The 26,833-nt window shown below is 40.0% G+C and overlaps 1 protein-coding gene across 1 annotated transcript in view; it reads right to left on the minus strand.

Annotated features, from left to right (window-relative positions):
* CORIN (corin, serine peptidase) overlaps nucleotides 1-26,833 on the minus strand; it is a 204,709-nt gene that overhangs the window by 34,175 nt on the left and 143,701 nt on the right. Inside the window, exons 8-14 of the mRNA XM_066385953.1 lie at nucleotides 24,802-24,909; nucleotides 23,190-23,300; nucleotides 21,892-22,008; nucleotides 17,770-17,877; nucleotides 8,579-8,810; nucleotides 4,470-4,615; nucleotides 3,318-3,425 (exon numbers count right to left, since the gene is read on the minus strand). Of these exons, the coding sequence (XP_066242050.1) occupies nucleotides 3,318-3,425; nucleotides 4,470-4,615; nucleotides 8,579-8,810; nucleotides 17,770-17,877; nucleotides 21,892-22,008; nucleotides 23,190-23,300; nucleotides 24,802-24,909 (930 nt within the window). The remainder of the gene's footprint in view (nucleotides 1-3,317; nucleotides 3,426-4,469; nucleotides 4,616-8,578; nucleotides 8,811-17,769; nucleotides 17,878-21,891; nucleotides 22,009-23,189; nucleotides 23,301-24,801; nucleotides 24,910-26,833) is intronic.

The raw sequence follows: 26,833 nt of genomic DNA on the forward strand, positions 1-26,833 counted from the left end.
ATAAACAGAAAAGCACATAACCACACTCAGGCATTTGTATTGCTGTCAGTCTTTATCTCTATGGTGTAGATGGTATATATGGTATATATGGGATAGTGATCAGTTAGGAATTGTGATGCTATATTCATGTAATAAAGAGTTTTGTTTCTACAGTAGATATAAAGGAAATGTTTTAGCCATATTCTCATAACTGCCCCATTGAGCAGACTGGCTGTTCACGTACCATCTGGTTCCTGCTGGTAGCTCACCCAAAGCGTGGGCATAGGTTTAGCAAAAGCTAACCTCAATCTCAAAAACTCAAGTCTATAATGTGAACTCAGAAATATAATCCTATTGTTATTTTCCTTAGTTCTCTTTTCCTTTATGTCATTCTTGTTCATTTCTTTGCCCAGATCTTTGCCTTTTTCTCCATTGCTTAGATATCAATTCTTAGAAAATATTAGATTGAAAAACAACTTGTGTCATGAAGTTGCTAGTCTTACAGACAGCTCCATCTATAAAGTCTATGTTCAATTAATGACTAATGTCAAACCACCAACCTTTAAGACAATGAAGTCTTCTGTATTGGCAGTTATGATTCTACAAGTTATCCCATTTTTTAGGCTTCTCTCCCATGAAGAAATTCTGAAATGATGTGTTCAGATTTACAAAATTCTTTCAACCATTTGCTGAGAACATTTCTAATACTGATGATTTTTCAACTGTTATTTACATTAGCAATCACACAATGAAAATGGTTTCAACAACAAAAATTTACCACGAAAGGTGGAGACTTCCAAACATAGTTCATTGCTAAATTCTACTGTATGTATTCTAAAGTGAATTTGTTAATGGTATGCTTTGGCAACAATGTTTCCCTGATGATGAGCCAAAAAGACACAAAGCAGATTTCCAAAATATCAATTATTTTATGACTAAATTCAATAAGCCTTGCTTTGAGGGGAAACCCAATAATGTTGTTAGAAGTTCTGGGGGGACTGCAGATGGGAGAGAGTGAATAGTTAATTGTTACATTATTCAGTGAGGCCCAAGCATTTAAGTGCCTTCAACTCCACATTGGACAGGATAAATCAGAAAGACACGAAGCTTGGGGTGAAACTTAGCTTCTCCAGAGCTGGTGGTTGTATTACCGGATGCTAAGCCCATTTGGGCCCACGGAAACAGAGAGACAAACTGAGCAAGTAGGCAAAATAGGAACTGGATGACTTCCCAATAGCCCTCCTTTGAGCTTTCCTCCATGCGATTTTCTTATTTGATTTTGAGAGTCATGTCCTCCCAGAGCATCAGACATGCCCATTCAAATGTGTGCATACATCCCAAAGGGGAACGCATATCAATTTTCTATTATCAGTCATTTTGGAAAACGTAGTGAGAGTTAACTCATGACTTAATACCGTTGGAGCAATTAATGTATTAATTTCCTACCCACTTTTAACTTTCCTTAACTAGAGCTTTTAGTAGTATCATCAATATTTTGAGTATTTGATAGAGATTAGACAGTTGATTCTATCATTTTGGTTGTGTGATTAAAGTGTCAATGAAAATCAGTACTTACTTAGAAACTTGATATTTTAGGGTCTTTAAATCCTATAGTGCTTTGAATTTCTTTTTTTGCAGACTATATTCTAGAACTCAGATCTTTTAGTCTTGGAAGACTCTATTTTTAAACTAAACTTTTACATTTCCCAAATATTAGTGCCCTACTGCAAATTTAGATCTATGTACCATGTAATCTTTTTGAATCATCTAAGCTAATCCATTTAAAATTGTATCTCATGCACTTAGCCAACAAATCCAATAGATTCTCAATGAATCACTTATATAAGGGATATTCAATGAGCTTTGATTTATTTCTCTACATAAAGACCACAAACAAGCAAGCAACAGTAACTTCTCAGAAGACCGTATGTTCCTTCTTAACAAAATTACCCTTGGACATTGTACCATTATTCTGACAGCTCTAATTTTCTAGAAGATGCACTTGTCCATATTTATAGAAACTGATAGGATTTCAGTTGATTGCTTGTGACATTTTATATACACCAGAAAGACAATGTTTACTACAGAAAATTTATTTTTGGGAGCGAGATAGTATTAATGCCTAAAAGGCCAAAAGAGTAAAACAATTTCAAAAGTTGTATTGCCTTATGTTTGAGCACAAGAAATGTGTCAATTCTTTTTAAAGCAAAATAAGCTAAGTAATCATAACTAAACTGTCTTTGGATAGCCCTTCAACTGTTTTTGTTTTATTCCAGATTATTATTTAGTGAAAAGCATTGTCTGTTTTCTATTCCCTGACACATTCTGAGGTTATAAGTACAAAGGTTTACAGAGAAATAAAATGGGAATTCGTTCCACTTAAATTACTATTCACATTTCTGGCCTTTCCACTAGTGATTTTGGAGCTCAATGGTTGAAACGTCAGGAAGAGTTTTATCCTTTGCCAACAGAGACAAAATCAGAGAAGGCATAAAAATAAATCCCAATTAAATTTAAAAGTTGGAGCCGTGAGCTCTGTCTCTGTGAATCCAGATGCCTACTAACAACATGGGAATCAGATGCCAAGACACTATTATTGTGACTTTAAAATAGACGACAACTGATGTAAAATATCCAGTAATAAAAACTATTCCTTACTAGTGAAGTGCTTTCCCTTTTACTGAGTGTTTTCACATATGTCATAAAGTTATAAATAAAAGTATAATTTAGAGGAAAACAATGGAGTTAACAGAAAAAACACATCAATTCATGCTTTGCCATTTGATAATTTAAGAAGAAGATATATCAGCATTCAATCCTAATCATTACTTTCAACCATCAGTGAAAACTTGACACTTTTTTTTTTTTTTTTTTTTGTATTTTTCTGAAGCTGGAAACGGGGAGAGACAGTCAGACAGACTCCCGCATGCGCCTGACCGGGTTCCACCCGGCACGCCCACCATGGGGCGATGCTCTGCCCACCAGGGGGCGATGCTCTGCCCCTCTGGGGCGTCCCTCTGCCACGACCAGAGCCACTCTAGCGCCTGGGGCAGAGGCCAAGGAGCCATCCCCAGTGCCCGGGCCATCTTTGCTCCAATGGAGCCTTGGCTGCGGGAGGGGAAGAGAGAGACAGAGAGGAAGGAGGGGGGGGGTGGAGAAGCAAATGGGCGCTTCTCCAATGTGCCCTGGCCGGGAATCGAACCCGGGTCCCCCGCATGCCAGGCCGATGCTCTACCGCTGAGCCAACCGGCCAGGGCAAACTTGACACTTTTTAACACAGCCCCTTATCCTACCCAGTTGTTAGCATATTCAAGAGAAGTGCCATCTCACATGCATACCACAGTTTTCTTCATCACTGTCATCGTCACAGTCAGGCTCGCCGTCACATCTTCTGGAAGCCAGAACACACCGTCCTGAGCCACACTTGAAGTGACTAGGTGAGCATTCTGTTGAAAAAGAATGGGACATATCACTGACAATAAACAGAACACCCAGAACCACCAGCTACTTTATCCATTTATGTTGTCAAGGAGCTACTACTGGAGATAAGGCTGGTCCTCTGCTAAGCTGAGTTAACATGGCCTTCTGTCTGCTTATCAGCACCTTCCTCCTTCATCCACAGCATCACTTCTCCAGATAAGCTCTTCAGTGTCTTTACGCTTTATTTACAGTAATTAAGTATCTTCCTGAATGGACAACCTCACAATTGCCAGGACCCAAAATGTCCTATGGAGTCAATGTTTCTGACTACCCAGCTGCCCGTAACATGTCAGAGTTGTTCCCCACTCCCATTTTTCTACCTGGTGGACAGGCTCCCAATTCCATCTCTCTGCCTGAGGATGTTATATTGCTAGGATCTCAGGATGTTTTGCACTTGAAGGAACCAAGGCCTAACCATTATCTTCACAATCCCTAGCATATAAAAGCAGTATCCATATATAATGGTCTCTGTGAGTTAAATGTCATTAAAATAAATACCTGTAATATTAAATTCATCTCTGAAATTTATTTTTATTTTTAAATTTTATTTATTTATTTTTTAGCAAGAGAGAGAGACAGGAAGGGAAAGAGATGAGAAGCATCAACTCGTTGTTGTGACACCTTAGTTGTTCATTGATTGCTTTCTCATATATGCCTTGACTGGGGGCTGCAGTAGAGTCAATGACCCCTTGCTCAAGCCAGTGACCATGCTCTCAAGCCAATGACCTTGGAGTTTCGAACTTGGAACCTCAGTGTCCCAGAGTGATACTTTATCTACTCCGCCACCACAGGGAAGTCTGAAATTTATATTGAAAACAAAGACTGTGTCTAACAGATGAGTACCAAATTCTTCAAAGCAATCAAGTTTGTAGATTTACTCAACTATGCAGCCTGATTGGCAACTAAATAGAAAAAATAAAACAGTACCAACAGAATGACTTCAAAAAAGTAGCTAATACAATACATTTATTCATATTAGATGCTCCACTGAAATTAATTTCAAAATTAACCTTCCACATCTTCATCTGGCATCAGGCAGGTCTGGTTGTCTGAATTTTCCTCTGGAAACTGATTGCAATCTGTGTCTTCAGGCCACTGTAGGCCCACGATCCCAAGAACAGACTCACAGTGCTCTTTGGAGTGTTCACACAGCGCTCTAAAAGACAAGAAAGACAAAACATTAGAAACAGAAATAACTACATCTGAGATGTAGGGTTTTAATACTGTGTGGGTGTGTTTGCTGTGTGTGTGTGTGTGTATCATTATATAGGGGTGGGCAAAGTAAGTTTACAGTTGTGAGTACATGAAACAGTTTATTCTTGTATTATAATTTATTAATTATTGTATCATTTTCCATGCAAACAACTCTAAACCTTTTTTTTTCCCACCCCTGTGTATCAATGCATATACAATAATAGGTATTTGGGAAACCAAAACGAATACAAACCCACAAAGAAAATACATTCAAGCAACATACTTTCACCAAAAGAAACATCACTGCAGGAACAGAAATTTGTTTTGTTTTGTGTTCTATTGAAATATATTTCATATATAACACTGTATAAAGTTAATAAGAAAGCATGTTGATTTGATATGCTTATGTATTTATTGTAATAAAACTGCTGTTTTTGTTATAGTTAGCACCTCGTCATGTCATATAATTATCATTTTTTTGTGGTTGGAATAATTAAGATCTAGACTCTTTGTAAATTTGATGACTACAACACAATATTGTTGTCTATATTCCCTAGACTATGCATTAGATCTTCAGGACCTTTTAGTTTACGAGTTGCTAGTTTGTACCTTAAATAACATCTAGGGCACAGATTCTCTTTTCCATATGCCTTTCTCATTTTCTCTCCTTTTTTTAAAAGGCAGACACATTCTCTAACATATTAGTTCCAAGCTGGGAAGTCCTCAATATCAGTTTGGATAGTCTGCTGCCAACAATCATGGAATCCACACAGCCCCCTCAGCCTCAGAGGTCTCTATCTCCAGTGATTAGCCATGTCACCTCTTCCATGGGCCAAATTGGCTTACTCAAGGTATTCACTGCCTCCATTCTTTCAACGTAGACCAATATTATTGAAAAGCTTGGTACTTCTTCCAAACCCATTTACGTTGAGCTCAAGTTGGTTAAAATAAAGTTTGTTGGGTTTTTGCAAAGAAAAAATATTCCAAGCATTGTGTTAGGTGCTTTCATTTGTGTTCTCATTTGTACCCAGAATATTTTATCAACATGTCTCATGAAAGATGTCTATTTCCTATGGGAGGTGGGGAGGGGGAGGAGAATATGGTTTTGCTTCAATATATTACCAAGAAATTAGTTAAATAAATTTTTTTTAAAGTAGACACAACCAAAGTAAGTTCCTAGGCACATTTCTTATCTCCTTTTAAATAAATTCTTGCCCTGGCCCGTTGGCTCAGCAGTAGAGCATCGGCCTAGCGTGCGGAGGACCCGGGTTCGATTCCCGGCCAGGGCACACAGGAGAAGCGCCCATTTGCTTCTCCACCCCTCCGCCGCGCCTTCCTCTCTGTCTCTCTCTTCCCCTCCTGCAGCCAAGGCTCCATTGGAGCAAAGATGGCCCGGGCGCTGGGGATGGCTCTGTGGCCTCTGCCTCAGGCGCTAGAGTGGCTCTGGTCGTAACATGGCGACGCCCAGGATGGGCAGAGCATCGCCCCCTGGTGGGCAGAGCATCGCCCCATGGTGGGTGTGCCGGGTGGATCCTGGTCGGGCGCATGCGGGAGTCTGTCTGACTGTCTCTCCCTGTTTCCAGCTATTTAAAATAAAAATAAATAAATAAATAAATAAATAAATAAATTCTTACTTCTCAAAAGTTTCAAATTCAAAACTATAATTTCAACAAGGTAGAGAATGGTTTAGCTATCAAATTAGGAAGCTTCAGAGAAAGCTCTGTCTAGATTTAAGTCTGGACAAGACAGAGCAAAAATTGATGTTGGTTTAGCCTAGAAATTTGCAGAAAAGACAAAGCCATGGCATTTCCATACCAGTTTTCCAAAACTAGGAAGTTTAATTGGTGTTTAATAACATTCTGTTGGATTGAACAGTTTGTCACAGATTTATTTTTAAAATGTTTATAATTCAATTGCTGCTATTTTAAATTAATCGTACAATACCTAATTTACATGAAAGACTGTACAGAGGCTGACCCTGTCATTTATAGTACAATACGCAGCATGGGATCTGCCTGGTGGGAAGCCAAAGACAGCAGCCCTGATGGTAGGGACCTCCCTCAAAAGGTGATTTAGAGGATGAGATTGTAGAAGAACCTTGAAGTATTTAGCACATAGTATGGGGTTGATAATGTCAGACTTTTCTGACTCATAACTTAAAAACTAATTTTAAGATAAATAAATAGGTTGGACAAAAGCAACTATGTATTGCTTCATAAATATTAATATGTTCTTCTGGTTTAATATAAAAAATATTTTTCTGTAAATAAATATAAAAATGTAAAATTCATTTTCATATCCACCAAAAATGAAAGATGTACATGTATAAACCTAAGAAACAGAACAAAAGTATCTAAAAGTTCCCAAAAATGTTGATTGAAAAATGTTTCAGAATCAGTCTCAACTTAGGCATTTTAATGTGAAAATTATAAATTATTAAGTGAATGTAAATTTGTTCCAGAGAATACTTCATTAGGGAAATTGTTATGAATATATGAAAATAAAGTCAAATACAAGAATGTTTTAAGTACTATTAAAAACAATTATTCACTATCATTGACCTTGCCTAGCAAAAGTGAAATAAGATTTACAATAAATTTTTAACATAACATTGCTAGGTATTATATTTTATTAGCGATACTTTAAAAGAATTTAACATAAATTTTCAGAATTATGTTCGCCCAAGCCAATGTTAAGTTTTACTCTATTTGTATAAATTGTTCAGTTCCCCAAGTCATTTTGAAATTTTATTGTTTCCTGCCCCACTCTGTGGGTGCCCCTGCCTTGTCATCCAAAGGATACTCATTCTATAATTTATTGTTTTTCCATCTGTCCACCATATTGATATTATTGCTTTTTCTTAAACCTCTGAGTGACTTCTGATCCCAACATATGGTTTCCATAGTTACCACTCACATGTAGACAAGCACATCTGTAGATTCACCCCATGATAGAAAGTAGCACTGAAGAGAGCAGCAGCTCACCTCCAAACAGCCACCCTGTATATGTCCGTCCTCTGACTACAGCCCTAGCACACGGCGTGGAAGAAGGACCAGACTGCTGTGAAGCAGTTGTGTCCCTGTGCTATCATCAGAGCTATTGTTTGATCTGGGCTAACAATCAATTAGAAGCACTTCACATTTATGCATATTCATTTAATCTTACAGCAACCATTACTATCCTGATTTTACAGGTCTTACCACAACCGTTACTATCCTGTTTTTACAGGTCTTACCACAACCATTACTATCCTGTTTTTACAGGCACGGGCACTGAGGCTGGAGAAACTGAGGAACCTGTTTCAGGCTATACACCAGGCAGAGAAGAGCCAAAAGTTGAATCAGACAGTGGACTCCATAGCAATGCTCCTAACCCATAGGATATCACTTATATCTTAAGTCCATGCTGCACTCTTGCATTGTTGCCCCTTATTTCATTCAAGCAGGCAAACAATGGTCAGTGATGTCTGCCCCCTGCCCAACCTGTGAAGCTGGCATTGTGTTTCCTTCAGGTCACTCCTTGAGTAACATGTCTAACTTCTAACTGCTAGAAAAAGGCAGCAGTTTGAACACATCAACGTCGCGAGAGAAGGAGGCAGATACACTTTATTGTCTGCTAACTCATATCTTTAAAATTGCTTCTTAACCAACCAAAATGACACACATGTGATTTTATTTGATTAAAGTACAGAAATTATTATGAAAGGCAGTCAGTCATACCTCTCTTGTTTGGTACTTCAGGAATGAATTCTCACTCAATTATTCATTTCAGAATTCCTCCTTCTTGACCTTTTATATATGTAATTTGTTAAATACAGAGCTCTTTAGCAAGATAGACAGTTTGTCTAAACTGAGACTGAATCTTCTTTCCCTTGCTTCTCCCTGAGGAAAAATGAGGATGTCTGGGAGAGATCCCACCATATTACCTGCAAGGGGGGATACGTTGGCTTGTATTCACATCACACTTCGGTACCAAGATGGTGCAGGCAAAGAACATGAGATATTTGTAACAGTTGGTTTGCACAAGTGCAGGGAAAAGAGAGGACTCCCAGCTGATGGATGCTTCCTTCTGAGTCCTGTGGCCAAGATAATTTGGATAATGTGTATGATTGTAAGGCAAATTCATGCAGAGTTCCAACGTAATTGGTTCACATTGACCTACCAAGAAAACACAAATACAGACACATACATATATTAATTTCACATGTGAAACAATTTCTTAAAAACTTACAACTTGAAGTCTATTGTACTCTTTCTATTTAAAGTAGCTAAGAATCGAATGTAAGTGGTATATAACATTTTTATCAAAACTTAGATACTTTGGTTAATAAAGTGCCAAACCAAGATTCATTTCTGTATATGTGGCTGCTAGCACAGTGCCCAGCATGTATGATTTAGAAAGCCTTTCTCATTTTTTTCCCCCTTCACTCAATTTATCTGAAAGTGGCTTTCTTTTATGATTCCTTTTACTCACTTTAATTTGTTTTCTTCTTCTGATTTATTCACTACTTCTAAACTAGTATGTTCCTCATCATCTTTACAACCATTAAGAAATACCCACAATGAATTTGGCAAAGTAGACAATTAAATGCTTTTTCTGTATTTTACTGTTGGTGGTGGATTTAAATAGAAAGCAACAAGTTTTCAGGGGCAGAGGAGTCTGAGATCTGTCAGCTATCTTGTGGCAATGAGATAAAATCCTAACCTACTAGGTTGGCATCCAATGTTATTTCACACCAAACTTTCTACCCTTGTTGCCTATGATTATCCTGCCAGCAGTATTTCCTTGGAAACCAGATATTATAAGAATTGCATGCTTTCAGGAACCCTGTTAGCTCCCTTCTTACCCCTTTCTTTTCTTGATATACTTGCAATCATCCTTCAAATTTGGTCATGTTCCTAGCTGACAGGAACATATACCACCCACTGTCTGGAATAGTCTTTTCCCATCCTCTGCACCAAGCTAACTCCTCTTCACAGACACCTCTTCCAGGAAGACTTCCCACGCCCAGTCTGAGTTTCTGCTGCATGCCAGAGCATCTTGGACATGTTCTTGCCATACCATTCACTGCCCTCTGCTGCCCTCCTTCCTTACTTGCTTATGCTACACAATTCAAAGCTTTTGAGAAATAAGACTGCATGTCTTAATCTCAAAATCAGCACCAAGGACAGTGCCAGAATGACAAAAGGAAAGGAGAGGGAGAAAGGGTGTAAGGAACTATCCTAGGCACTTAAAGTGTAAAAATAATAATATATATATATATATATATATATATATAGTCTCCACCATTGAGGCACTCCAAAATCTCCATAGAAACACATGCACGCTGGCAGCTGTAGTAGAACATGAACAGGCTGGAACAGCGGCAAAAAGCCCAGAGGGACAGGGTGGAGCAATAGTGGCTTGGTAAGCTTTCCAAGGGTCTGAGCATTTGAGGAAATGCGGGAGAAAGACCCCTGTTCCCTCTCTGTCCACAGGAGATGTGCTGGAGATGAGAGAGGTAATCAGGCGAGTGTCTTCTCAAATCAGCCCCAGCTTACTAAAGACCAAAGTCTTATTAACAATACAATAATTATTCCAATTAAATTTAATCATTTGACTAGGAAGTGGTATGCATGCAAATAGATTAACAAAGACTGGGGAGAAATATTAAAACAGCTCTGGGACTACATCTCAAAGAATCGGAGGGCTTTACAGAGATTATGTTGATAAGAAGCCCTACAACATGCCATGGCTAGCTGGCTCAGTGGTAGAGCATCCGCCCAGCTTGTGGATGTCCCAGCTTTCACTTCTGGTTAGGGAACACAGGAGAAGCACCCACCTGCTTCTCTACTCTCCCCTCTCGTTTCTCTCTCTTTCTCTCTCTCTTTTTCCCACTTGTGGCCATGGCTCTATTGGAGTGAGCTGGCCTCGGGCACTGAGGATGGCTCATGGCCTCTGCCTCAGGTGCTGAGAAGAGCTCAGTTGCTGAGCAATGGGGCAATGCCCCAGATGGGCAAAGCATTGCCCCCTAGTGGGCTTTCTGGATGGATCCCTTTTGGGGCGCATGAGGGAGTCTTGTCTCTGTCTTTCCTCCTCTCACTAAATAAAAAAAAGGGGGGGGGAGGAAGCCTGGCATTAGATAGAAAGCCTATGGACAAAATGTAACAAGACTCTCAGTTTATGGGGGAAGCCATGACACTGTAAAGTTGGCACATTCTTGAGGATGAGTACAGGGCAGAAGAAAGAGAAAGAACAGAGAGTACAGCATAGAAAATACCACCAATAATATTCTAATAACTATGTATGGTGCAAGGTAGGCACTGGAAATATTGGGGGGGGGGGAACTTTGTAAAGTATATAATTGCCTAACCACTGGGCTGTACACCTGAAACTAACACAAAATAATATCGAATGTAAACTGTAATTGGAAAAGAAAACCTAAAAAATAAAGAAACAGAGAGAGTACGGAATTGTTTCAGTTTATCATTGCATTTGATTTATGAAACAAAGAATATTTGCATATTGCAACTTCAAATTATTTGAAAAATAAATGTTTCTCTTAACAACAGAAACAAGAGAAAGATGCATAAGGTAAACGTTCATCATCTCTCCACTCCCGTCCTCTCACTTCCTTGCAAGCAGCAGATGAGTTTGAATCCTGCCATGCTTCTCACTGCCCAGACCCCCACACACAAGCCTTTGCACACAGGGACAGGATGTACTGTTTTTGCCAAAGTAGAATTGTACTCTTCCTATTACTCAACTTGCTGTTGCTTAATTATTTGTCATGACCATTTCCAAGTCAGTAGCTGTAGCTCAATTCTCTATATTTCTTTTTTTTTCTTTTCTTTTCTTTTATTTATTCATTTTAGAAAGGAGAGAGAGAGAGGGAGAGAGAAAGAGAGAAGAGAGAGACAGAGAGAAAGAAGGAGGGAGGAGCAGGAAGCATCAACTCCCATATGTGCCTTGACCAGGCAAGCCCAGGGTTTTGAACCGGCGACCTCAGCACTTCCAGGTCGATGCTTTATCCACTGCGCCACCACAGGTCAGGCTATTTAAAAAATATACATATAATCTCACAGAAGTGGGACCATTCCCACGCAGACTTCTGGTGCAGGCTCTTTTTCCTCGTCTACGCCTTTCCCTCTCTTCTTCTACCACCCTAACAAGTTTTAACTTCTTATCAGTGTGATTCATTTAATGGATTAATAGATATATCACAAAGATGATTTTTGGAGGTGGGGAACTTCTCACTTTTGATCTGGGATAAGATATAACATTTAGGTGTTACAGAACCAAGGGGGGGCATGAATTAAGTTATGACCATGTATTATTCTGGAGCTCTTTATTGAATGTGGTAAGATTGATTGAAACTCATGATTTATGCCTTCATAAGACATTCTTCACAGAGTTCTAAGCAAGAGAACCTCTCTCTCGTGAGAGTTCTGCCAACCTCAAATTCTATGATTTATGATATTAATAAGCTTTTTTTTAAAAAAAAAATCAAGTTAGACTCACACACTAGCCTGATTTTCTAGAGCCACTAGAGGGCAGTCACGTCACAAACATGTGAGGATGTTCAAATGTCACTGGACTGTTTTCAATGTGAGTTTGATGCAGTGCCTACCACGGTATCCTGAACGGAAATGAGATTTAATGAATACGTGCTGGAAAAAAAAATAGTCCTGTTGCACTCGCACTGATATTTCACCTTCCAAAATGTGAAAAAGATTTATTAAACTCAACCTAAAGATGGGATTGTTAACTAAATGATGTTACATCCTTGTTGTAATGCAATTCTCTGATGCTACTGGAAATCATGTGTAAATGATGGTTATTTGCATGAGAAAATGTCACTTTTCAACACCCATTGTATATATATAATATTCCAAAATTTATCCTTGCCTCAGACTCTAAATCTATCATTATCACTTATTGAGATATAGTGTACTTATTATATTAGTTACAAGTGTACAGCATAATGAATCAACATATGTACATTATTATTCTTAATAGTTCAATGAGTTATTATAATATGAACACCCTGTGACTTCCACCCAGGTCAAGGAGTTGAACTTTGCCAGGCATCCTCTTCATATACCCTGTCTTATATTAACCTTCTTTTCTCCCCTCCAACTTAACTACTGAGTTGAAGAGTCATCGCTTCCTTGATCTTTATTACCTAAGTGCGCACCACTCCTGGTTATCACATTTTAGGATTTCGCTTTCTAAAAAATGTGTTTGTCTTTTAAGTCACTTAAAATACCTGGGTTCCCCTTTCATGCCCTTATTTTTCCTTATAGCTTAGCTTAGGCGTGGCCAACAGTTTTTGTCCCCGGGCCAGTTAAGAAAAAAAACTTTTTTCACAGGCTGGACAAAATATTAAAATAAAATGTTAAATACAAAATAAAAAATGTTAAATACAGGCCCTGGCCGGTTGGCTCAGCGGTAGAGCGTCCGCCTGGCATGCGGGGGACCCGGGTTGATTCCCGGCCAGGGCACACAGGAGAAGCGCCCATTTGCTTCTCCACCCCCCACCCCCTCCTTCCTCTCTGTCTCTCTCTTCCCCTCCCGCAGCCAAGGCTCCATTGGAGCAAAGATGGCCCGGGCGCTGGGGATGGCTCCTTGGCCTCTGCCCCAGGCGCTAGAGTGGCTCTGGTCGTGGCAGAGCGACGCCCTGGAGGGGCAGAGCATCGCCCCCTGGTGGGCAGAGCGTTGCCCCTGGTGGGCGTGCCAGGTGGATCCCAGTCAGGCGCATGCGGGAGTCTGTCTGACTGTTTCTCCCCATTTCCAGCTTCAGAAAAATACAAAAAAAAAAAAAAAAGTTAAATACAAAAATGATTCATTTAAGCAAACAAAATTTTATTATGCAATTTGTTTATGAATAAATGTAAGTAATTTAGTACAACAAATTAACAAAAAAACTAATGTGACATGTTGAGGTGCTTTACATCGCCTATTTTTTTTAAATATCTGGCTCTATACTTGTAGTGGCTCTTCTTAACAAGCCTCCAAATGTAAATCATTCAATCTTGATCTTGTACTTTTATTTAGATTCATTAAAGAAAAAGTTTCTTCACCAATATAAGTTGAGCTGAAGATTACTAAATATTCCTTGGCAAGTTTTTTTAAATTTCCATATTTTCTATTATTCAATTGCTTATAAAATTGCACAGATGTGTACAAAAGTTGTAAATCTTTATAATGAAATTTAAAAAAAAAATAAGTATCGCGAATCCATTCCACCAATTATTGGAAGTTAACCCTAGATTATAGTCACATGCGGAATTTTTTTCCGCGTATCACTATCTTCTTAAAAATCTCGATTTCCAATAATCAAAGACGCTTCCAGTTCTGAGTAGCTGAGATTTTAACTTTCATTGTTGTACAATGGTTAGATATCGTAGTTTACGTATAATGATTTAATAGTACCACTTATTTCATTTCCACAGTGCGTCATGCGGAGAATATTAAAAATTTAATCGCGGGCCGCATAAACTCATTACGTGGCCCAGATCCGGCCCGCGGGCCGTATGTTGGCCATGCCTGGCTCAGCTACTGGAGAACCCAGAGTCTGGGCTGTAGAGGGTGCCAGGTGTGATGCTTGCCCAGGTTCGGTGAAGTTAAACATGTCCCTGAGCACTGATGGCTGAACACAGACACAGAGGCCTGGTTGGCTTACATCCTTTTGGCAAGAGGTGCTGTGGTGTTCTTTCATCAGAAGACATGGGTCTGAGCCTTCTTTTTGTGACATCGGCAGCTGTGGATGCTCAGTGGCTTGACCCATTCAATCACGGTGTTACCAGATAGTAAGATTCTAATTTGATCATTTATCTTTCATTTACTGATTGGGAATGCTCTCACAGAGGGCTCATCCCACTCATCTACTATTTGCTCCGTAGGACTCAAGTTCCATTCTATTATGGTATTTGGCTTTTTTACTGCCCACCATACTCCCTATTCCTTCCAACTAGAGATCGCAAAGACAGGGCAGAAAACTGAGAGACCTTGGCAAATTATTTCAAGAGCAAAGCTGTTCATTTCTTCCTTAGTGTTGAAGGTGGAAACGTGTGAGTAGACACATAGAACTAAAGGTTGGTGGAACAGTTTGGGAAAATTTGGGAGAGTCCCTGAGGCATGGAGTCACGCCTGGCTGCATACAGCCACGGCGGTCCAGGGAGCAGAGAGCAGGGAGCAGAACGGGCCCACAGGGTGCTCTTCCCACCAGCTTGCCCAGATGGCTGTATTGCACACAACAAGGCAAAAGCGATGGGTCAGTCCCTCCACACCAGAGGCAAGCATACAGCTGTATTTCACCTCCCAGCAGGGCACAAAGATGTTAAAGATTCTGGACTATGAGTAGATGCAGTGATGCTGTGATACTCCAAGCCTATCAATACGCTGTGTCATCGGAGATGTGGCTGTAAGATTTTTTTTTTAATTGTAGGCATTTCTGGGAATTTGTAATAAGCCATGCACATTTTTGAAAAATTATTAAGATTTTTTCACACCCAGTTTTGGAAATGTCACATTCCCCTGAAGTCCAGTCATAAACAGGCCACTGAAGCCATAATTCTCAACCTTGGCTGAATATTGGAGTCCCCTGGGAATTTTAAAAACACTGATGCTTGGGGTCCCACCCAGTTTATCTTCAAGGACCAGAAGGAAGTTGTATCGTATTTTATGGGATGGCAAGAAGCAGTGTTGTCAAGGACTAGAATCTTAGCAACTCTGGTGACACACTGACTCCAGTAGACCGAATACCCACCTTCTCCAAATTCATGTCCTCAACTGGAAGGGAGCTGAAGAAAGCGAGTTCTATGTGGTTGTGTCTCAGAAGCTAATACTAGTCTCCCTAGTGATATAGATCTTCAAATAATTAATCACATTTTCAAGTGCATAAAGAGTTTTCTGAGAGACTACCAGTCCATCTTTACAGAAAACCAAGCTCTTTGAAAAATAAGGAATAACATCTTTCCTCTCAACTGTAAGTTAGGCATATACACTGATTTTAATAACATGGAAGAAATGGGGACGAGTGACTAGCCCAGTGCCCAGCACTCAGAAGATGGGATGTCTGGGCCAATACAGAGAGAACCAGGAAAGAATGTCTATGGAGAATGAGGAAGCTGAGGAGACAGTGAGACGCTAGGGAAACTGCTGGAGTGTATTTGAAGGATACAAAGAGAAATCCAAAGTAGTCCGTGTGAGTGGGAAGACGGCAGTGTGTTCTCCCACACTGAAAAGTCATCTGTGGGGAGGCTGGGACCCCGTCATTCTCCGTCACCATCAGAGTGCCTGGTGTCTGCTCCAGTCCCTGGGCCTTTGCACACAGGCCATGAGTATTGGCCACGTGTATACACCAGAGCTATCTGGTGCCCTTTCTACAACTTCTCTTTTTGACAGATAACATCTTTAATAATTTTTAATTTTGAAACATTTCAAATATAGAGAAAATAAGATAACATACTCTTCACCAAATTTTGACACAGGCTAGCATTGCTCTTTTGACTTTTTTTTTTTTAGTCTAACAATAAGTGCCATTCCATGTCAGACAATGCCCAAAGCTTTAATAATAAGCACATCGTTGAGATGATACCATCACTGTTCAAAATTACGCAGGTCAAGTTCAAGGTAAAGTTAAGAAATGGTTCTGAGAAAGTTCTGGAGCAGGTTGGGAGATCACAAAAGTGAATCAATGGACCCAGAACATACACAAATACATATATACATATACATATAGACAGAAATACATACACATACATTTATATACACTTATATATATGTGTACATACCCATGTGCACATGTGCACAAACATATATGCACACATATGCATATAGTTCAATAGTTTAGAGTGAGTAACATGGCAGTGGGTCTTAGTGGTCAGACTAATATATGTCTGCACTGTTCTCTCATGTGGGAAATGGAAGAGGGCTGGCTATTGTGTTTCAGACCATTATTTAGTGCTCCTAAAAATAAAAAGTCACCAAGCATCTGAGATCTTGCTCCCTAGCATAAGTCATCAATTTTAGCTCAAAAAATCTCTTATACAATTTTTGTTAAAGAAAAGGAAGTAAAAAGTCCTGTCAGCCTGGCCTTTCAGTGGCTGCCTCCCTCAAATTCCTTCCCAGCTCGCTGTTTGCCCCTCGAGACTCCCTCATGGTGACAGGGCAGCCCAGGTTGACCCAGAAATCTTTATATGGACCCAGTAAGCTCCACATTGACCCAGAAAGTCGCCAAGGAAAACCAGGACCCTAATACTGCTGCAAAGGCAAGGACCCAGACTTGTAAGCCTTTCGACCTCCCAGCTTCCATGGGCTTCAACTGAGAGGATATGTGTTTTTTTTTGTTTTGTTTTTTTTAAAGTCACTTTCTTGCCAACTGAAAGCTGACAGACCTGCTTCTAAATTTCAAGCCCCAATTTACAGGTGAGGCCAAAAATTAATAATAAAAAGTGAAAGAAGTAAAGATCAGAATCAGAGCCTTTGGAGGCTTTCTGATCCATTTTCAGGGTCCCGAGAGGATCTGCATGGCCCCCGCGCCGCCCGCCCATCTGGGTCCCTCAGTAGTTCCCCTCCTGAGAGCCAGGGGTGGAGGGCTCCCCACTTACACCATGTGGAGCGGTTCCATCGTCACCAAAACTCATTAACATAATGGCTGCAAGATCATTATAAGCAGGCAAAACTGGGAATAAATTTTATTAAAACAACAGACAGCCAAAGCTGTATGTGGCTGTGTAGCTGAACTTCCCATTTGCTTCTTGGATAAAGTTTCTATTTTTGAAGTTGAGCTTTAAAAAGGAAGAAAGATAGCATCTGCCTGCAGATGGAGCCAAGAGAATAACATATAGAGGCTCATGTTGAGTTTAAAGTAATGGTAATCATATTAAGCAATGCGGATTGATGGCCCATTCACAATGACACATTTGTTTCTTATTTCAGTTCATGAAGACCATTTTGTCCCTTGTCTGCTACCACATGCAAGCTTTGGAAAAGAAAAAGACAATAGATACATATCTTTTTAGAGGGACTCCAGACTTCAGAATTTCAATGTCAATGCAAAAAAAAAAAAAAAAAAAGAAGCTGAATGCACATCCTGACACAGGGATCGCATTGGTCAGCTGCTGTACTTACTACAGTTATTCAGACTGTTGTTGGGGTCACAAAGGGGGCTACCACCACATGAATCAAGGCAGGAATTGTAGAGGCATGTTTGGTCGCCTTCTGGACATGGAGTCTGACCTACAGAGGGGGAAAGGCACATTCGCTTTCATCATCTGTGAATTCTTTACACCGGGATCTAAAGGATCGAGAATGCCTGGTGGAGCTGGGGAATGACACAACTTTAATTCTTCTCCAATTTCTCCAAAATTTATTGAACACATGCTGAATAGGTATTTTCTGGATTAAATTTCCCAGTAACTAACTACAATACAGTTCTTCCAAAAAAATTCTGTAGGAATGAAGAAATAAGAGGTAACGTAACCCTCCCCCCCCCCCAAAAAAAAAAGAAAAAAAAAAGAAAAAAAGCAGGTGGTTGCTGCTCTTAATGAAAAAAAGAGATAGTATTTTATATTTACATAGGTGCATATACTTGATTATAAAATAAAATTTAAGCAATTTGAGGGATAGGCCAATATAAAGGATCCTGAAGTTTACTTTTAAGACTCATTTGTTACCAATTTTAGTCTTCCCTCTAAAAGAAAATGTTTCTCCTGTCACCTTAATGAATTCAATTCAAAAAGAAATAAAATACTGTAAAACATTTCTTCTAATAATAAGTAGGCCATCAACACCAACACAATAAGGATACTATGTCATGGTCCAGGTCTTATGCAGCTGTTATCCATATTTTCTGTTGTCCTCAGAAAGTATGACTGGCCTAGTTGTGATGACCTGAGAATTGGGTTTCCTGTTTCCAAATGAATGACAACAGTAACGTTAGCCTAATGGCTTTTCCTTAAGGTACGCAAAGAGGAAACTGGTATTCCCATTGATTTCCTGATCATTTGTAGATTAAATGAAAAAGGTAATAAATTACTGCCCATTCTCTTTCCAGCTCTCCTCCATTAAATGCAATTACTTTCAGAAAAGTCATCTAGAATCTAGAAAATCTCTCAAGGCATTTTTAACTATAAATGCTAGTATGAGGACACGATCGTTCTTATCTATAATTCTAAGACAATGTGTATCATATTGGACTCTTTCTCCTTTCCAGCGTCATTCCTATACAATACGTCATAGCCTTGCAGAGAAGAGATGTCACTTTTTGTTTAAAATTGTCAGTAGAGTCAAACGTTTTTTTTTTGCAAGGTTAAGCCAGGCTAATTTCCATGAGTTCAGTCTCTTCAAGAAATTTTATTAAGACAATATGCATTCATTATTTCAGTGCTTAAATGCCCACTGTGTACATACTTATGTAACAAGTAAGGCACTGAGCATTAAAAGATAAAAACGGGGTATAGTTTATATTCTAATTTGGGACAGCATCATGAACAGAACCCTAATAATGCCGTGTGATCTTCACTTTACTGAAAGTACACAGGAGGAGCAGCGGAAGCAAATGAGGGCTGTAAGGGCAAAAGGGGGTAAGTCAGGCTAAGAGGGAAGGGTGGCTTTCTCAGGGTGGCTTTGCAGAATATGCAAAGGCCTGGGGTGGGCACGGGCAGAGGCTGGAGTCACTGGAGCCCAAGGGAGACTAGGTGGGAAGGATGTGAGCCCAGCCCGAGGGCCGTGAAGGTCTAAATTATCAATAGGACCAAAGCCCTGGGAGAAGCGCCCCCCCTCCTCCCCAGCCCTGTCCCACAGAGCCGGCCTGCAATCACTGTTGACAATTATTCTGTAGTCTCAAGCTCCTCTTCACTCTCAGCGCTAATCCAGTACCCCAAACATGTACCCCAGGACTTCCCTCCTTGGGACTTCCAGCCTAGAGGTTCCCTGTGTCTGAAATGCTTTCTCCAGTCCCACACTTTTTGTCCACTCCACTCATTCCTCAGATCTTAGGTCTGCTATCTCTTCCTCAGAGAAGCTTCCCTGAGGCCCTCTGCCAGGGCATCAGCCCATACGTGGTCTCCGCGTACCCTGACGTTTAACCATGGCGCCACTTCATGGTTAGACACTGACCTGCATGATTATTGGTATTACATCTATCTCCCCCAAGGGCCTGAAAGCTGGTTTGTGTGCCACTAAATTCCCAGTGGTTGGCCAAATATTAGCACCACAGTACACATTAATTGAGATTAATTTATTAGAGTAGATAATATAAAAATGCTAAAATTTTACTTTTTGATCGATTGATTTTTCATATTTTTCTGAAGTGAGAAGCAGGGAGGCAGAGAGACAGACTCCCACATGCACCTAACTGGGATCCACCCGGCATGCCCACCAGGGGGCGATGCTCTGCCCATCTGGGGCGTTGCTCCATTGTAACTGGAGCCATTCTATTGCCTGAGGAGAGCCATGAAGCCATCCTCAGAGCCTGGGCCAACTTTGCTCCAATGAAGCCTTGGCTGTGGGAGCAGAAGAGAGAGAGAGAGAGAGAGAGAGAGAGAGGGAGAAAGGAGAAGGGGAAAGGTGGAGAAGCAGATAAGCACTTCTCCTGTGTGCCCTGGCCAGGAATTGAATCTGGTACTTCCACATGCCAGGCGGGTGCTCTACCACTGAGCCAACCAGTCAGGGCCTTTTTGATTTATTTTATCATGTGACTTTCTTGCTTCTCACACCTTCAAGGAAATAACTTACAAATTCTGTCATTGCATAGTAAAGAATCCAAAACTATTTTAAACAGAGTTGACTTATGTAGGAACAAGGAATCATTTGCTCCAAAGACAGGTTCTTGGTTGATATACACACAATAACTCATGCTTAGAAAAGAACTTCTTTCTGAATTTTAAAATTGATAAAACTTAGCATTCCAAATGTATTTTTAATGTAGTAAGTCTATGATTAGAAGGCTCTCCCTTTAGGTCTGAAATGTTTTTTCTTACTAAACTTATTCTAATGATCTGTATTTATTATAACAAAACTAATTTAGCTATAGGTGACCAATATCATTAGCTGGTGATAGACATAAATAGCCCAAGACATGCTTTAACATAAAGGTCATGTAATAATAGCAAACATTAATTGAGTTCTCACCACGTGCCAAATCTACAAAGTAGTCATCATTATTCTGAGACAGAAACTGAGACATAAGAGATTAAGTAACTGACCTAAAGTCAACCAGATAGAAGGTAACAGAGAGCTGGGGCTTGACCCAGGCAGCTGAACGGCAATATCATATTCTTAGAAACTGGGCTGTGATGGTCACTAATACACAAATGTAGTGATTTTAAAGTCTAGGAATATTTTTTTTAAGTGAGAAGAGGGGAGAGAGTGAGACAGACTTCTGCATGTGCCCCAACCAGGTTCCACCCAGCAAGCCCTATCTAGGGCCAATGCTCAAATCAACAGAGCTATCCTCAGTGCCTGAGGCTGACACTCAGACCAACAGAGCTATCCTTAGGACCTGGGGCACACACTTAAATCAATTAAGCCACAGGCTGCGGGAGGGTAAGAGAAAGAGAAGGGGAAGGGGAAGGGGAAGAAAAGCAGATAGTCACTTCTTCATGTGCCCTGACCAGGAATCAAACCCAGACGTCCATACACTGGGCCGTCACTCTATATACAGAGCCACCAGCCAGGGTCATCTAGGAATATTCTTACCAGTGTTATAATAAGAGACACTTCTATACAAACTGGGACTTAAAACAATCAGCGTTAAACTTTACTTTCCTAAAAACCTATTCATTTGATTTACTTTTTCTCTTTGAGTTTCACAGATGGAGATCAGACTCCCTTTAAAGTGTATTTTAGGTATATTGCTTGGTAATGTGAGGCATTAAACTGCTTCTCTGAACAGTTGGTGACTTTAAGAAGCTATTACATTTTAATTTCAGAAGCCAGTTCCTTCTAATTGGAATCTAAGCTAATTTAATCGAATACAATATACTAGGTTTTCTCTTTATCACGGCATTTCTTTTCCCCTCAGTTTGCTGCATCTTCCCACGCTGTTTCAGTGTTAGGGGTGATTTTTCAGTGCGAGTTGAGGAAATCCGCATGACAGGGTTTCCGGTTGACTGGGCTGTGAGGGCCTGAGTGAGGCAATCTGGAATCCTTCATGTGGGAGGCCTGGCTAAGCATCAGGTGACTTCTGAATCAGCGCTCTGTTCCCAGGGGCGGGCCACCCACAGCGCGTCCCAGGCAGCGCAGGCTCACCGTAGCTGCAGTTCTCCTCGTCGCTCCCGTCCTTGCAGTCCTGGTCGCCGTCACAGCGGAAGGCGCTGGGAACACACTGGCCGTTTCGGCATTCCACCAGGCCCTGGCTGTGACAGGCTAGGAAAAGCCAGAGCGACACCCACGTTATTTCTCTGTGCTCCTCCCAGCCTGCAGATCAGAGAAGCAGTTCCTACTTATCCGGCCTCACCAAGGAATGAAGCGTTCTGAATACCTGAATGTTTTGTAGAAAGGGGTGACTATCTCACTGATTTGAAAAAAAAAAAAAAATCCAGGGATTTTTGAAATGGAAAGTTTTCTTTCTGGAATTTCTCATGCCTGTGGACCAGTGGATTAAAAAGCTGTGGTACATATATACAATGGAATACTATGCAGCTGTGAAAAAGAAGGAAATCTTACCTTTTGTGACAGCATGGATGGACCTGGAGATTATTATGCTAAGTGAAATAAGGCAGGAAGAGAAAGACAAATATCATAGGATCTCACGTATATATGGGATTTAATGAACAAAGTGAACTGAGGAATGGAATAGAGGCAGAGGTGGGGTCACAGGGACCAGAAGAACAGCAGTCAGAGGGAAGGGGATGAGGGAATGGGATCAGAGAAGGTGAAGGGATTAGTGAAACTATATATACATAACACAGAGATATAGATCACAGGACAGCAAATCCTAGTGGGTAGGAGGGAGGGAGTTAGGGGAAGGGGGAAAGGGGTATAAAAAGGGATACAGTTGTGGGGGATGAGGGAGTTATATTCAGTGGGACACTTGAATCCATGTAAACACCATAAATTAAAAATTAATAAAAATAAAAGAAAATGAGATTTGTGACAGCTCAAAAAAAAAAAGAATTTCTCATGTCTATTAAATAGCAGTTACTGCCAAAAATAACACACACACAAAAAAAAGTTTTATAACCTCAGGATGGGAAGTAGTATTAACAATGGTGGTAATACAAAAAAAAAGTCACTGGGCTCTGGGAGAACATTCCCTTTGACAAGGTCACGGGCAGGAAAGGAGACACAGGAGTGATGGGAGAGAAAAGAGACACCAGTGTGGCCAGAGCGAGCAAAAGTGTTTGAAGTTCTGGGGAGAAAAGTGTGAAAGTAGGTATGCTACATTGTTACTGTCCTCACATTGCTTGATTATTCTCTCTAGACCAAGACCTGAGGACAAGACTCTTTCCCTTTGAAGGCTGTTTGGACAGTGAACCTTGAGTATACTGGTCTACACAGGCGAGCAATGGGAAAATACGCAAAATGACAATCCTCAGGGCACTCACAGCAATTGACCTCGTCAGACTTATCCACACAGTCATGGTCACCGTCACACACCCACTCTACCGCAATGCAACGTCCATCTCCACACTGATGCTCCTTTGTGGGACTGCAATCTAGAGAAAAGCAAATGCCCAGGAGGATGCAGAGAACAAGTATGACAAACACCTCAGACCATCTGGCTCATGGTTCTAACTGAAGAGTGTCTATTCCGATTGTCCTAACACCTGCCGTAACTTTCCTATGATGAGTCTGGCTCAATTCCCCTCCCACCCAAGCCTGTGGCCACTGGGCACCATCACTGTAACTTATGTGTGTCAGGTCTCTCAGGATTCACGGTTTGGTTTTTGTTACTTTATTCTTGTTTTGTTTTCCTTTGTCAGTGTTTTCTTATGAGAAATTTGTAATGGGTACACTGGCTCAGATAAACGGATTTCACAAGGTGGAGAGCTGACAGGCTGTATTTGTGACAGCTTTATTGTGTTTTCTGATGCACGACACTCTGGGGCACCCATCGGATCATACTCCTGACCCTTCCCCAGCATTCCCCTGATACTCTCTAACGCTAACTACCATGTCATATCCTTCGCCCAGTGCCCCTCATCATCCCAGCTTCCCTCCTGTTCGTATGACCAAGCTCCTGTGACATTCAAGGATACCTTACCTAAGCACTCTAAAGCTAATCACAAAGTCAAAAAGGTAAATAAGCAAGAGGAACTTTGCTGGTTTTAATTCACAAGATGGCATTCAAAATCAGACATGACCCTTTAAAAAGGAGGCCATAGTTTAAAACAGTGGTCCCCAACCCCTGGGCCGCAGACCCGTACTGGTCCGTGGGCCATTGGTACCGGTCTGCAGAGAAAGAATAAATAACTTACATTATTTCTGTTTTATTTATATTTAAGTCTGAACGATGTTTTATTTTTTTTAAATGACCAGATTCCCTCTGTTACATCCATCTAAGACTCACTCTTGACGCTTGTCTCCGTCACGTGATACATTTATCCGTCCCACCCTAAAGGCCGGTCCGTGAAAATATCTTCTGACATTAAACCTGTCTGTGGCCCAAAAAATGTTGGGAACCACTGTTTTAAAAGATAAAATCAGCTTTTGTGCATAAAGTAAACGTGCTCTCATAACCCCGTGTGTCACTACGATGGCAGGCGTCTCCTTATCGGCTTGTGATCAAATGAAAGAGGGATCTTGGTTATGTATAGCAACAGAGATCAAGGGACAAATAAGATATCTGTCTGCAAAGTTTCACACAAGAGCTCAAAGTCTACACATAAGCCACCGGAAGAACCAGAGAAGAAACAGAACACTTTCAAGGAGATAATAATATCAACATATTAACGACCTGCAGCTGCCTTTCCACTCCACTCTTTTAGCATCTCCTGAGTCTGACTGTGTATGCGAAAGGTACTACATTTACACCTGAGACATAATTGAGATGGGAAATTGAAAAAACCCTCCCCTTTCTAAACTGAAGAAACCAATCATTTTATAATTTAACCAGCTAATAATCATGTTAACAAACAACAAGCTACAAGTTGTTGGTTATAAATTTCTGTAATTTTAAATTAAAAAAAAAACATTTAGAAAAACAATGCTACTTACCACAATTTTGTTCATCACTCAGGTCCCCACAGTCATCATACCCATCACACACAAGGCTATAATTAAGACACTTGCCCGTGTGACAGTGAAACAGATCCTCGCTGCAATCTGCAAATAAGAGAAGCCATCGTGTGTCACCAGAACAGAAGATGACATTATTGTGGTACTTGATGTAATAAAAGTCCATCAACAGGAGGGAAACCTTAGTGGTAACCTGGTCCACATCTATTGTTTTGCAGGTGAGGAGACCATGGTGCAGAGAGATCCAATGACTTGCTCAAGGTCACATATCAAGTTACATATCAAGTTACTGCAGAACCAGAACTAGGACCCTCTGTCTCCCAAGCCAGTGCTTTTATCATTTTTTGAGTCTTTACATGACTTTCACTTACCTGAAAGCTCCTTTATAGTCAAATATGAGAGAAGACATTCTCAATTCATCATAGTTCCTAATGAAGTTCATGCTCATACAGAATCAATGACTTTAATAGCAGCTGAGTAGTTATTTCCTAAAAATGTTTCCTTTATAAGGTCTAGTTGTGTGAATGGAAAGTAAACATAATGGAGAGAAAAACTCATTTAGATTACAGAGTCATTACTGACATTCACACAAACATGATCACTTAAGTCAATTGAGTGTTTTATAACATGACTTTTAAATAAATAAGTACTGTCCTAAATTATGATGGCAAGATAAGAATAAATAATATGTAACCTCAGGAAGCATACGGTTTAATGTAGGAATAAACAACATGCAAGGAAATTTTAATAGGAAGATAGCTCTAGACTTCCTATCCTGGTTCTGCCTCTACTAGCTGTGGGAATTTGAGTGTATTAGTTAAAAATCTATGAGTCTGTAGCTCCGGTCAGGTATCCCAGTTGGTTAGAGCGTCATCACCATAAGCCAAGGTTGGGGGTTTGATCCCCTGTCAGGAACAATGAATGCATAATAAATGAAAAACAAATCAACGTTTCTCTCTCTCTCTCCCTTCCTCTGTCTCTAAATTCAATTAACAAATAAAAAAAATTTAAAAATCTGAGTCTGTGAACTGATCTATGAAATTGGAATAAGATCAGTTGCTTAATAAGTCTTGGAGATAGAGATTAATAAAATAATGTGTGCAAGATGTGAAGACAATTCAATAGGAAAAGAGTACTCTTCAACAAATGGTAATGAAACAATTAGATTTCAAATGTACAGGACTGAACTCTGACCTTTACCTTAAACCATACACAAAAATTATCTTAAAGTTGAGCATAGACTTTAGTGTAAGAGCCAAAATTATGAACCTTCTAGAAGAAAACACAGGGGGAAAAATCTTTGTGACCTTGGGTTAGGCAAAGAATTCTTAGATATGCCAACGAAACACAGACCATAAAAAAAAAATAGACCTCATAAATTTAGAAATATTTGCGCTTCTAAAACTGTTATTAAGAAAATGAAAAGATAGATAAACCATATACTGAAAAAAGATATTTTCAAATCATGTATCTAATAAAGAACTTATATCCAGAGTATATGTGTGTGTGTGTATATATATTTATATACATATATGGAACTCTTCCAATCAATAGTAAGAAAACCCAATTACAAATTAGCAAAAGACTCAAATAGAAAGTCTTCCCAGGAGACATAAAATGGCAAATTGGCATGTGAAAAGGTGTTCAATACAATTAGTTATTATGAAAATGCAAATTAAAACCACAATAAGCTGCTATTCCATACTTCCAAAATGGCTATGATTAAAAAGACAGACAAGTATTAACAAGGATTTCGAGAAACTGAAACTCTCATGTACCACTGGTGGGAATGTAAATTATAATGCCACCTCGTAAAGCAGTTTAGCAGCTGCTTATAAACTTAACTATAACCTTACTGTATGATTCATAAATTCTACTCTTAGAAATCTACCCAAGAGCAATGAAACATATATCCACACAGAGAATAATATGTGCATGGTCCTAACAGCACTATTCATAATAGTCAAAAACTAGAAACAGGCCCTGGCCAGTTGGCTCAGTGGTAGAGCTT

This window comes from Saccopteryx leptura, chromosome 5 (genome assembly GCF_036850995.1).
Source record: "Saccopteryx leptura isolate mSacLep1 chromosome 5, mSacLep1_pri_phased_curated, whole genome shotgun sequence".
NCBI classification, from domain to species: domain Eukaryota; kingdom Metazoa; phylum Chordata; class Mammalia; order Chiroptera; family Emballonuridae; genus Saccopteryx; species Saccopteryx leptura.